This window comes from Bactrocera oleae, chromosome 2, assembly GCF_042242935.1.
Source record: "Bactrocera oleae isolate idBacOlea1 chromosome 2, idBacOlea1, whole genome shotgun sequence".
NCBI classification, from domain to species: domain Eukaryota; kingdom Metazoa; phylum Arthropoda; class Insecta; order Diptera; family Tephritidae; genus Bactrocera; species Bactrocera oleae.
This window is the reverse complement of record NC_091536.1, coordinates 28,391,805-28,405,671: the sequence shown is the minus strand read 5'-3', so window position 1 is coordinate 28,405,671 and position 13,867 is coordinate 28,391,805. Positions and strand designations below refer to the sequence as shown.

At 36.9% G+C, this 13,867-nt stretch overlaps 1 protein-coding gene across 4 annotated transcripts in view; it reads right to left on the bottom strand.

Annotated features, from left to right (window-relative positions):
• LOC106622153 (uncharacterized) overlaps positions 1-13,867 on the bottom strand; it is a 737,325-nt gene that overhangs the window by 432,853 nt on the left and 290,605 nt on the right. For all 4 annotated transcript variants that reach the window (XM_070112913.1, XM_070112916.1, XM_070112915.1 and 1 more), the window contains exon 12: positions 1,343-1,671. In XM_070112913.1, coding sequence (XP_069969014.1) covers positions 1,343-1,671 — 329 coding nt within the window. The remainder of the gene's footprint in view (positions 1-1,342; positions 1,672-13,867) is intronic.

The following is a 13,867-nucleotide window of genomic DNA, read 5'->3' as shown; positions in this document are numbered from 1 at the left end:
TAGTTTCTGTTTCGTATTGATTACTGCGTTGCTCGGCAGGAAAGTGCAATGGTGTTCCATACCATCGTCTTTATTTGTCAGGCACAGTCCAAGTTGAATAAGATGTAACACCTATGACATAACATGGAGGATATTAATATGCGATGCTATTATTTGCCTAGGCAGCAATTGGAGCTACCATGTTGGAATTCGGAATGGCATCTGGCGATTGCGTAGCGTTTTAGCCTTCCGCTATCGGAACCACAATGCCGATATGCAAATGCCCAAATCGGTTAATAGGATTGATTCTGCTTTGGAGTAAACTTACCTTACACCGTTGACACTGAATACAACCACTAACTAATAACTACAACAACTGCTAAAGATTTGCTATCGCTTGCCTGCCAAACAAATTTGTTAACCATTAATTTCACAGTGAGGTTCGTAGCTTGTGCGGCGGATTATTTGTAGCCTGAAGAAAAATTTTTCGAAGTTTCGCGGAGCGAATATCCAATGCTACCAAGCTGTTTTTGCAACTCTACATCATTTTCATGGTCCGAGGCTATCTAGCCAATGATTTCGGTCATAAGTTATTGAATTCAGGATAGTAAATCAGTGGTTACATTATTTTCACCCCAAACTTGACAGATATATATCTTTGAAGTTGTTGTCGAAAAAGAAAGTTCTACGTCAATTAATGGTCACATTTGTAGGGAAAGAGCCGTCGTATACAGCAGCTTTGATTTCATTCCGCGATTTTTCTTCCAAAAAGATTAATTGAATCATAAATCGAAATTGTCTGTCCGAAAAACACTTTTCTGGAGGTCTGCAAACTTCATAAACTTTTTTTCTCTAGGATTATTTTCTTTCGCTACAACAACAACAACAGTATTTAGCCGTGACTAATCAATGACGCATATGCAAATACGTTCAAACTCGTCAAAAAGTGTTGACGTTCATCATTAAAAAATAATAGTAAGCGTATTCCGTACTTCTGATTTCAATGCGCAGTTTCCCATTGAAATATAACGATAACGCTTTTTTTTGCCATTTTTTGAAATTCGGGGTCATGCCTATAATTTTACAGCAGCCTTCTACAAAAATATTCAACATGATAGTAAATTTCTGTTGTGATAATATGCCATCGTAAGGCTGAAGACTTATTTTGTTATACCGATATAGATATTACCTTAAAAATTTAATATTAAAAAAGAAAAAGTATTAACTGAGGTATTTCAATGGAAAGCTCTATTGTGCCCCAAATCAAATGTGTCGCATATTTTAGATTATTGGGTGAATAGTTAATTGATATTAAATCATTAAGTTGAACATACATATGTCCTTCAAAACATTTATTACACACCTGAGATAGGAAGATGTCTTCGTCCTTATCCAATTTTTTGGTATTGAGTCGCTCTTTCGTACTACCCTGATTTTTGTGTTCCGATGAGATAGGACTGGGTACATAAACTGCACATTGCCACTCTGTGCTTGCTGCAAGAAGATCACAATCTGAGGGAGCAAAACATTTACACCAAAAAGAAAACGGAAAAACAATGAACAGGACCACGTTTACAAAAAATCTGCGACTGTCAGAAGAGTCCTCATATCTCTTGCCACTTTGTGCAAAGTCAAATCCGCACCGGTCAATAGAAGTTGAAAAAACCCTTCCAGCCAAAGCTTTTAGTAGACCTGGAATTAAATAATTTGTAAACATGTTTGGCAAAATAAATATTATTTAATAACACTTGTTTATAGTCATTTTGTGACTGTAATGTTAGAGGCTGTTTCTTGCTAATTTTGGGTTGCTAAAACCGAAAACGATAGGAAAAATTTCCTAACATGTAGGATTTTTGTGTTGGGTCAAACCACCACTATTTACTTAAATGACAAAAATAGCTGTGCGTGATGGAAAATTTTTTAAAACGAGTTCATAATAAGGATACCTCAAATACCTCACAGACTTCTTAGCACATCAGTCGCAAATTTTTCCTTCAGATTTGTAGAGTGGTGTAATTAATAGTATAGTCTTACATTTATATATCGCAACTGCAAAAACCCCTTGCCAGCGTATTTTTAGAATTCATGGCAAATTAGAATTGAATTCCAGCGGCACTTCTAAAGCATTATTTTTCGGATGACAAAATGGTTGAAGACGCCATTTTTCAACATGATAGCTCTGCCATTCACGTTTCTAAGGAGTCTTTAAAATGGTTTGATCAGGGCAATATCGCACTTATAAAGAGTGCGTGTAGTCTTGATTTGAGTCCGGTGGAGAACCTTTGGGGTATATATCACGGAAAATCTATAGACAAAAAGCCCAAAGACACCCTTGAAGCTTGGGAAGATTTTGATCATACGAAACTGAAAAATTTAGTAAACGCGATGCCTGGTGATTTCACTTATTTTTTCACCTTGGGTGCGGTGTTATACTCACTTGCACTACTTTTAGTTAAAAACTCTTTAATTAATTTCATGTTAACACAATAGATATTTTGAAAATACTTTATAATTTAATATTATAACAAGTTCAATTTCTTATATTTTTGTTTGTAAATATTGTAATTTAAAATATAAGTTCACTTTCACTTTTAGTAAAATGCGACGAAAACCACTCTGCGGGAACGTTTTAATATAGAACCTTATAGGTCATGGATGAAATCGAAAAAAGAGCCCATCCTGGTCTGACTGGGCCCTTTTGATCATTCGGGTGATGGAAAAGACGGTGGTTGAGGTGTGGGTGTATAGTATAGGTGTACAGTGTGGAGCTCCACTTCTCGCCATACCTGAGGCAGAAGGAGACTCATTCAATTTAATAGACCGATGGGAATAAATTAAGATACTTCATCATGAATTCAGCCATAGATGGAGGGAAGATTACCTTAAAGATCTCCATAAGAGACATCGGTAGAAAACGATCCAGAAGGAACCAAATACGGGGGAATGTGTCATCATACATGATGAATGCCTTCCTCCAACCGATTGGCGTCTAGGCCGCATTGAAAAGGTCCATCGGTGACGAGATGGTCATATAAGTATAATAGACGTACGAACACAAACTGGTATACTAACTCGACCATTAGTAAATTGTGTTTTCTTCCGAACACCGAAGAACCGATTACACAAACCCCGCCAAGACAAGCGCATAAACAAAATCAAAACCGACAATTAATTCGTTTAACTCGAAATACTATCGTTTTATAATCCGTACATGCAAATCTAACTCTAACAAACGCTATTAAAAATGAATATAGTTACATATATATATATATATATATACATATAATACTTAGGTACATAAGTATTCCAGGTATATGGTGGCTTTTCTAACCATGCTAAAACTATTTCTGAGTCTGACCAAAGGTACATTTTGTGATTGGTTAATTTCAGATGGGTTTGGACAATTGAAACTAGTTTTGCTAACAGAAGTGCACCATTCAGTTCGAGCCGTGGCAGGCCTAATGTCTTCAGCGGAGCAACTTTGGCTTTGGCTACCAAAAGACGTGAAGATATTTTGTTATCATATTCAGTGCGTACGTAAACTGTTGCACAATAGGCCTTTTCAAAGACATCACAGAAGCCATGTAATTCTACATTATAGTCAGGTGAGAAATTTACCCATCGAGGAATTCGAATTTCCGAGATGGTATGTAGATTGTTAGCAAATGGAACCCACTTTGTTAAACGTATGGGTTTTACTTGCTCATCCCATTCAGTGCCATCTTGTCACAGTTCTTGAATGCGGATTTTTGCTTGAATCATTATTGGCGAAAGCCATCCTGCGCGGTCGAAAAGTTTTGCCACCGAGGAAAGTATTTGACGTTTGGCTATGGCGGATATTGCAGATATTGACTCAATTATATATAAGAATTGATTTGTACTGGCCTTTTCAAATTTAAGGAAGTTTGCATCTATTTTATGTTTTTTATTATCTCAGGATGATTTGATGTAATTTTCTTTAGGGGGAACCCGGCTGAATTTAGTGCTTTGATCACTTGAGATAGTGATTCGCACGCTAATGAGAGACTGTGGCTACCTGATAGAATATCGTCAACGTATGTTTGTTTTTGTAGCACAGAAGTTGCTAAAGGCAAATTTGTTCAGCAGGTTTTTGCCACTTCATGTAATGTCCTAATGGCTAAATAGGGTGCACAATTGATGCCAAAGGTAACTGTTTTAAGTTTGTATTCGCTGATTGGACTTTTACTTGATTTTCGGAAGACTATACGTTGGAAATCTTGGTCATCTTTATGTACTAAACTTTGCCTATACATTTTCTCTACATCTCCATTAAAAACATATTTAAACATGCGCCAATTTAGTATTAGCAGCATGAGATCAAGTTGTAATGTTGGTCTTGTGTATAGTACATCATTGACTGATTTGCCTGAGCTCGTACATTTTGAGGGATTAAAAACAACTCGTACTTGGCCTAGAGCTATAGTTTCTGGAAAGGTGGGCTTGAATGGGAGTCGCACAACATAACGACCATGTTCGTTTCTTGTTGTTGTGAAGTTGTAATAGGCTTCGCATTCCAGGTCTTCTTCTGAAGGTTGTTAATTCTGAAGGAATTAATTTTTTCTGTGACTTGGACACTTAAATATCCATCCAAAGATTGTGTTTTGGGTTAACAATTAAGTAGAGATTTTCTCTATACCTTTAAGAATTATTTGCGGTATTAAGTCGCTGCCCAATAATATGTCGATTTGTGATGGGGTATGGCAGTTGGGATCTGCTAATTTGAGATATGAGCATTTTTCCCACTGTTTTTTATTTACTTCATAGCTTGGAAGCAAATTAGTGAGCTGCGGTAGAACAATGGCTTGTGCATCTATTCATATATTCGCGTTTGGAGAGACTATGGTTATTGGGCAAACTTTATTTAAATTTTGTATAATTCTTCCGCCCATTCCTGAAATTTGAAAACTGAAATTTTTAACGGGTAATTTTAGCCGATTCTGAACTTTTGATGATATAAAGGATCTTTGAGAGCCTTGATCTATTAATGCTCTTAATTTGAATAAATCTCCTTTATGTTCTATAGAAATGACCGCTGTGGGTAAAAGAATTTTGCTTTCATTTTTGCTGCTTTTGAGCAACATGGGTGTTCCTCTTTTTTTCGGGATTCGGGATTACCTGATTTGGTTATCGCGACAAGGCCCGTGGTTTTATGTATATGATTTTGCTTCATATTTGTAAAATTGGTTATGTGAAGCACTGAGTGATGTCGCCGTTGACAGTACACACAGCTGAATTTGCTTTCACAGTCTTTTGTTCCGTAAGAATTGGACAGACAGTTGATGCAAAGTTTATGTTGTCGGACAAGATTGTTCCTATCTGAAACGGACATTTTTTTAAATTTCTCGCAAGATCATATATTTTGTCCTCCTTTACAGATTTCACATAATGCCAATGATTTGTTTGATTTGACAAGAATGTTTTGCTTCTATTAACGTGTCTACTATATTGTGAGTTATTTTGATAACCTTTTGGCTTAACTACCTTTTTGTCTACTCGCTCAGCTATTTCGTACTGAGTTGTTAAAAATTCTTTCATTTGATGCCATTTTGGCGATTTCTTTCTTGCCACTAGTGATTGCTCCCATCGTAGCAAAGCAGCATCAGGTAGTGTCGCTGCGCAAATATTTACTAGGATAGGGTCCCACGATTCTGTGAATACAGTTTGTGTTTCTAACACAGATAAGCAATTAGTCACTCTCGAGTATGTTTTTGAAATTCTTGGCTGGTTTCTTGTTGAATTTTTGGTAAATTCATTAAAGTAGTTATTTAGTTATCTACCAATACTCTTTCGTTTTCGTATCTTTCGACCGGTGCATCTCAAGTCAAATTAAAATGTTCGTCATTGAAAGCGAAACGCTTGATAATACTGCCTGCTTCCCCTTTTGAGATGGTACGGCCATTGATCATAACATCTATAAAAAATTTCCGTATCACAAGCTGGTACTTTTAAAAATATACCTGTATCTGGGCTTTCTTTTGGAGTTGTAACTACTCTCGGAGGAGGAGTAGTGGCTCTACATGGTCTTAATAAATTTATTTGGTCTAATATCATTGCCTTCATAGTTTGGTACTGATCGAGGCAGTTTTCATATTTGGCTGACGCCGAAGCTTTAATGTTTTCTGTGAGTTCAGCGTCGTCAGTATATAGTATTGTATCGTACGCTGCCAGAACGCGTGCCCATATATTATCTATGCTTTGAATTTTTAAATTTAGAACTGATTCTGTATTGTCTTTAATAGGCGAAGCCGAAACAGTGTGCAGTATCTAATAAAACTGTCACTTTCAGTTATGAACCTTGACAGTGAATTGTCTTTGGTTCTTTTTTGCTTTGACCCTGCTTAGAGCGTGTAGCTTCTGCGAGTGTGCCTTGTGCTTTATCATCATCAGCCATTTTTATACCCTGAACAGGGTATATTAATTTTGCCACGAAGTTTGTAACATCCAACAGTAAACGGCGGAGACCATATAAAGTATATATATAAATGATCACCGTGACGAGCTGAGTTGATTTAGCCATGTCCGTCTGTCCGTCCGTCTGTATATACGCGAACTAGTCCCTCAGTTTTTGAGATATCGATCTGAACCTTTGAACACGTCTTTTTCTTACCAAGAAGCTGCTCATTTGTCGGAACGGCCGATATCGGACCACTATAGCATATAGCTGTCATACAAACTGAACTATCGGAATCAAGTGTTAGTATGGAAAACTCTTTCATTTGGCGAGGTATCTTCACGAAATTTGGCATGTATTATTATTTAAGGCATTCATTTAACCTCAAAAAAAATTTCATAGATCGGATGACTATTGCATATAGCTGCCATATAACCTGAACGATCGGAATCAAGTACTTGTATGGAAAACTCTTTCATCTAACGAGTTATCTTTACGAACTTCGATATGGGTTTTAACTAAAAAAAATTCATGCAATTTCCAAAGAAATTATTCAGATCGGACTACTTTAGCATATAACTGCCATATAAACTGAACGATCGGAATCAAATACTGCATGGACAACTTTTTCATTTGAAGAGATATCTTCACGAAATTTGGCATAGGTTATTGCTAAAAGAAGTATTGCAATATCCGAAAAAATTGTACAGATCGGATCACTATAGCATATATCTGCCAGAAAAACTGAACGATCGAAATCAAGTGCTTGCATGGAAAAATTGTTCATTAGATAAGATATCTTCACGAAATCCGGCACTGAGATCTCTCAATGGCACATAGCTGCCATACAAACTGACAATCTAAATTAAGTTCTTATATGAAAAAAATTGTTTACGACAAGTTATCTTCACGAAATATGGCATGGATGATGATTATCCAAGATATCGCTACAATCTTTGAGCGAATTGTTCATATCAGACCACAGCTATCATAGAAACGGACCGATCAAAATAAATTTTTGTATGGAAGTTTTTAGATGGATTATTGCTTAAGATATGACTTCAATCTTCGAACGAATTATTAATATCGGAGCACTATAACATACAGCTGTCATAGAAACTGACCGATCAAAATCAAGTTTTTGTATGGGCAATTTTTTTATATGACAAAATATTTTCACAAAGTTTGGCATGACTTACTTTTTTTTATTAAATAGAAAACCCATTTTCTCCGAAATGTAATAGAGCTTGTAATAGAAAATTAAACCCTTACATTTTGCCTATATGGTAAATAGTGAGTAACATAACTAAACAATCTTCTCCAATATATTTACATTGTAATCAGATTTAACCACTTTACAAAAAATATATTATAAACAAATCAGATAAATTAATAATTTATACTGTCCAATTTGAGCTTTCAATAAAACTTTTTTATATCTCCGTTTTGCTTGTGCCACAAGTAAGGTATGACATGTAGCTAATTGGGACAATAAGTGGAAAATTGTGTTAAGAATGGATACATATGAGTAAGGAGCAAAAATATTATTTAATGAACCATAAAAAAAAACAAGTCCCTAATTAGTCAAGATATATTATTATTTAAGCGTAGCTCAAAAGCATAACCTAGGTAAAAAAACATCGATAATGCCCCTTTTGTATTTAGCGGGGAAATAATATTTTTAATACCCATAAAATAAATAAATCCCTAATAATTCAAGATATATTATATTTATTACAATAACAATAATTTTAAAACTCTAATTAGCTGCTAGGTAGGTAAAAAACAAAACCTAGGTAGAAAGTAAACATAGTTCGCAGGGGAAGTAGAAAGTATAACCTAGGTAAAAAGGAACCTCTACAATTCAACTTTTGTAATTAACGCCTTAACATTTCTTCGAATATTCCTTGATCATACCAAGAAGGACAAAAGAGTTTGAGGATGTGAAGTCGGTCTCTAAAGCATTCAATAGATAGGGCCAGACGTTTGAATCCAGAAAATAGAGCAGCGGAGCAGGAGCGCAACACAATAGGACATTCGAACAGGCGCTTGGATCCGGAATATAGGACTGAAGAACAGGAACGCAACACCGCGGAACATTTAAATAGAAGAACCAATCCGGAATATAGAGCAGCGGAGCAGGAGCGCAACACAATAGGACACTCGAACAGGCGCTTGGATCCGGAATATAGGACTGAAGAATAGGACCGCAATATCGCGGAATATTTAAATAGGAGAACCAATCTAGATATCGAAATATAGAGCAGCGGAGCAGGAGCGCAACACAATGGCACGTTCTGTACGGCGTCAGAATGCAATAATAAGGGAAGAAGAGAGGCAACGAGATGCTGCATTGAGGAGAAGTCGTCGAGGTCCAATAAGAAGACGTCGTGAGCAAATTTTAAATTCTTCTCAAAGAAGAGTGACTCGCCAGCAAACCAGGCAACAACTAGCAAACGAGCTGTAATCAACGTTGGAAAGAGTACAATTGCATAGATCGCATCGCGCAATTCGTCACTTAGAAAGCGAGAGGCAAACCAGGAGGAATATAAGAAGACGTCGTGAACTTTCCCCTGATGCACTGCTAGAAGAACAAGAACGTCAACTTCGAGCTGCCAATATCTTTGATATGTACGCATTGTTGATAAAAAAAAAAGGACCCACTGAAATAAGCGTGTGTTGCGGTGGCACTTGGTTCCCTCATCAAGTGAAAAAACTAGAAAAATGTCAGACTTCAACAAAATTTGTGCGCTCAGAAGATGCTAAAAAAGTTTTGTATCTGTCATCAAAATTTCCGTCTTCGAATCAAAAGTACAACTTTTGAAACACATGCTGTCGTATTGTTAGAAAGAGCAAGAACATTCGAACAGTGGTGAATATACCGATTTCTGTTGTAGAAAGAGTTACCATGCTTCCACGAAGATTTGATAACAGCCATATTATTCAAGTGCACTTGAAACGGCGATTGGAATATAAACAAAATTTTATGACGGAGACAGTGCGACCAGCAAAAATATTGGAGGCACTAAACTATCTGCTGGGTACAGAGCTACTTCAAGCATAATATACAAATATCAAGTGATTGCCATTGCGGGTCCTGCAGCTGAGGCAGAAGTAAGAGACCTGCTTAATGCTCGTCAGGAAAATGTACCGCTTGTCCGCAACCTTTTCCAGCATGATGAAGGCTGTCATGTACTCAAAGGACTTCGATCCTCACCTGCACATTGGGAGGTTGAAAAGAAGAAAGTTTTAGCCATGATCCGCCAGTTTGGTTTGTCAGCATTTTTTATCACAATGTCTGCTGCAGCAACAAAATGGCCTGAGTTGTTAGTCATATTGAAGAGGAAGCTACTGCTCTATCAAGCTCTGAAAAGGCGAGACTGACAAGGACGGATCCAGTTACATGTTCCAGATATTTCGACAATCGATTCCGCCAAATGCTAAAATTATTACAAAACGGACTATTTGGAGAAAATTTAGTAGTCCGTTACTAATTCAGAATTGAATTCCAGCATAGGGGATCACCACATTGTCATGGCATGTACTGGCTAAGTAACGCACCACAATTGGAAAGTGATGGAATCATCAACACAAATGATGCTGAAACATTCATCGACCGATACATCACAACCGATTAGGATGATTTGCCTAAGAGACCTACACGGAAAACAAGTGTGTCGATTCAACATGCCATACCCGCCGATGCCGTGGACAGAAATACTTTTCCCTTTGGAGAATGAGGAAGGTATTGAGCAACCCAAAACTCAATTCCAAAAAATACAGGAACTATTAACTCTAACGGTTTTCCCAGAGGAAGAAATAACACGGTTGAACTGCTTCGAACATTTTTTGGCGGATGAGCGAATCAACACTGATTATGAAATACAAGCTTGCTCTTCGCTCATCTGTTAAAAACCCACACATTTTCCTAAAGAGAAAATTTTCAGACATGCTTCTAAATGCCTATAATAAAAATATCCTTATGGAGGAAATAAATGCAGGGATTTCTCCATCAAAAGAAAACGGTAGCACATCGGAAACAAATTTGTAAATGGATCGGAAATATCGGCTCAAGAAGCAGCTAATAATATTTTGGGACTACATCTATCAGAAGCCAGTAATGGGGAAATATTTATAAATACATCACATCCAAACAACCGAGCAAGGATGATAAAGCCGCGACTTGAGTTGAATGCTTTACAGGAGGACTCTACGGACATATATGTGCCGAGTGTGCTGGAGCACTACTCTCAAATACCCGATCAATTGGAAGAACTATGTTAAGCAGATTTTGCAGCATGGTTCAGATTTTGCAAAACAAGCAGAAATGTTTCTGATAATAACGAAGACTACAACGAAGTAGAGAACGAGGATGACACGACAGCTGCACTTCCAATGGCATTAAAGGATGGATCAGGATTTCTAAGGAAAAGGAAAGCCCTTATTCTGCGTTGGAAACGTTTTAGCGTTGAAAGTTCAACAGCCGATTTCTTCAGAGAAACCGCCCTGATGTTTCACCCAGAAAGAAATGAGGAAACAGACTTATTAAATAATGGCGTCGAGACTATTTGCAATGCACACAAGGAGCAAATTGAGCTGAATAAGCTAAAATATGACAAATTTTCATCGAATGAACTAGAACGGATTTTGGAAAACCTTCATGTCACAGTGGAAGGAAACAGCCGACGATCGAGCTGCCTCACAACTTTTAGATCCCGAATTCAGAGCTCTAGCTGTTCCAGAGCAAACAGGAGACATTAATGTTTTTGAAGAGCACAACAATACAGAGGAAGAGGAAGAGGCGGTTCGATTAATTAAACTCTTACCTCTAATATTAGAAGACGATTTACTGGCAATGGTGCAGTCACTTAACAGCAAACAGAGGGAATACTTTGCTCATGTAATGCACAATATCAGTAAAAGGGAAATCTGCTTCGAATATGTAGGAGGCGGTGCTGGAGTGTGCAAGAGTCGGCTTATAACAACTATATATCAGTCGTTGACATTGCGAGCTAATAGTGTACCAGGAACAAAGCCCGAAACAGCCAAGGTGTTACTCTGCGCACCCACTGCAAAGCAGCATTTGGAATTGGAGGCCTAACCCTTCATTCATTTTTCACTCCCCGTCAACCAGTCTTCCGGCGATTTTCGGCCACTAAATAGTGACACATTAAACACTATTCATACCAATCTCATAGATATTAGGCTTATTATAATTGACGAAATTTCAATGGTTGGAGCAAAGATGTTTGCATAGTTAGATTGCAGGCTAAAGCAAATTTTCAGGAGCACCGCTTACTTTGGAGGCATACCAATTATCGTGTTTGGTGACTTAAAGCAGCTGCCGCCAGTAGGAGATCGATGGATATTTGCGCCGAATAGAAATGGTCATTACAGTACAATTACAGGAACAGCGTGAAGATCAAGCATTTGTCATCGCTTTAAATCACATGTCAGAAGGAAATATGACACACGCTGACATCCAATTAATCAAAAGCAGGGAAAAGACCTCCAATGAGATACCGATCGAAGCCATCCATCTATTTTATTCAAATGCTGGAGTAAATGATTTCAATGTAACTAAACTGGCGAACACGATGACCGAGAAGTTCATTTCGACTGCGAAGGATACAATTAGGTCAAGTTCCTTAACAGAACAAGGCAAACATTTTAGAAGCTGTGAAGTCTTTTAAGCCATCGGAAACACAAGGAATGCTTTATACATTGCAGCTCAAGACTTCGATCAAATATATGGTGACAGTCAACATAAGCATAAGTGATGGTCTCGTCAATGGTGCTACGGGGGAACTAATGCAGGTTGATTCCGAATCACATAGATCTGAAAGTTCAGTGGTGCAACTATGGATAAAATTCGCAGAATCAAGAGTTGGAAGCTTTGCACGTTCCCAGCAATCTCCCAATCGCAATGTAGATTGGACACCCGAACCCATTTGAACCGCAGGATATAATTAAAACTCAACTTAATAGGTTGAAGACAGAAGGAGCATTGACGACATGCTACAGATTTTTAACTGAAAAATCGGAAAAACGACTAGATATTTATTATCAAAATGTAAGGAGCCTAAACAAGCATATTGAAGATATCAGACAAGCTGATTTGCTCTGCTGATATTCTCTGCTTTGCCGAGACATGGCTCTTTCCTCAAGAAGAATTCCCAATAGAAGGATACAGTGTTATTGCACGCCCTGATGGAGAAACAAGATCATCCCGACGACGCCCTGCCAACGGCCTTATAATATACTACAAGAAAGATAGGTGCCTAGGTCTATCAAAAGGATCATTTTTAAGGACCGACACCGGTTCAACAAACGTTTACCAACCGTTAAACGTAAACAATTAAACAGTTTCCATATCACTTGTGTACAGGAACCCCCGCTATAGACTTCCGGCATTTAGAAACCAAGTGGAAAATAATATCCGGAGATAACTGAACAGTATAATGGACCGTCTGTAGTCCTTGGTGACCTTAACATATGTCGCCTAACAGCAACTGATGATTTGGAGGCTCGATTACAACAGTTAGGATTTCAATCTACATTGGCTAAGGTCGGCTCAACAAAACAGGAAACAGCAATAGATTGGGTATGAACATACATGGATTATGCAATGACCTCATGTATAACATATGAAACACCATATAGTGATTATGATGGAATATTTTTAAGCTTTAGAAAATAGATATATTTATTATATATATAGATATATGTTTGATCCAATATTATTACATTTAACTTTGTATTATAAGATAAAGTGTAAGTTATAGATGTAATTATTGTAATTTATATATCATATAAAAAAGTATTATAGAATAATAAATATTATTATATGTTATATATTTTCTAATTTCTATAAATATTATAATTGTTTTGTTTTCCATTCCATTTTCATGTGAACAGCTTAAAAATTAAAATTTATGTAAATGTCTGAAAGATCTATTCCCCTCAATAACTAAAATCAATTCGAATAGAAGATTGTTTATAGTAAAGAACCTGGCTAAAAAGAACTGACAAAATGCTTTCTGTTGGATATGTGTTATAGACGATCCTGATTGTTGCTTGATTATCCCAAGGGGTATCGCTGGAAATATTGCAAGTAGGATAACTTGACTTTGCAAAAAATTTTTTTTTTTTTTTTTTGAAAGAATATAACGCTGTGTTTGGAGACAAAAAATAAGCTGAGGCAGAAACCGTATATTTCTTTTCTTCTTCAGTTATTTTGTTCGGTTATTTACTTCCAAGGAAATACCGATAAAACTGTAAATTAACATACATATGTACATATGTGCATAAAATGTCTCTATTTTTAAATTTAATTGGAACGGACTTACTTTTTTTCCGCCAAGGGTTTTTGGGAGTAATACTTATGTATGTGCATACTTCTTCTCGTTTTCCTCCGTTAGTTTGTGTTAAATCGCGCCCGATTTAAATTTTTGGTGATTTGGTGATTTTGTGTGT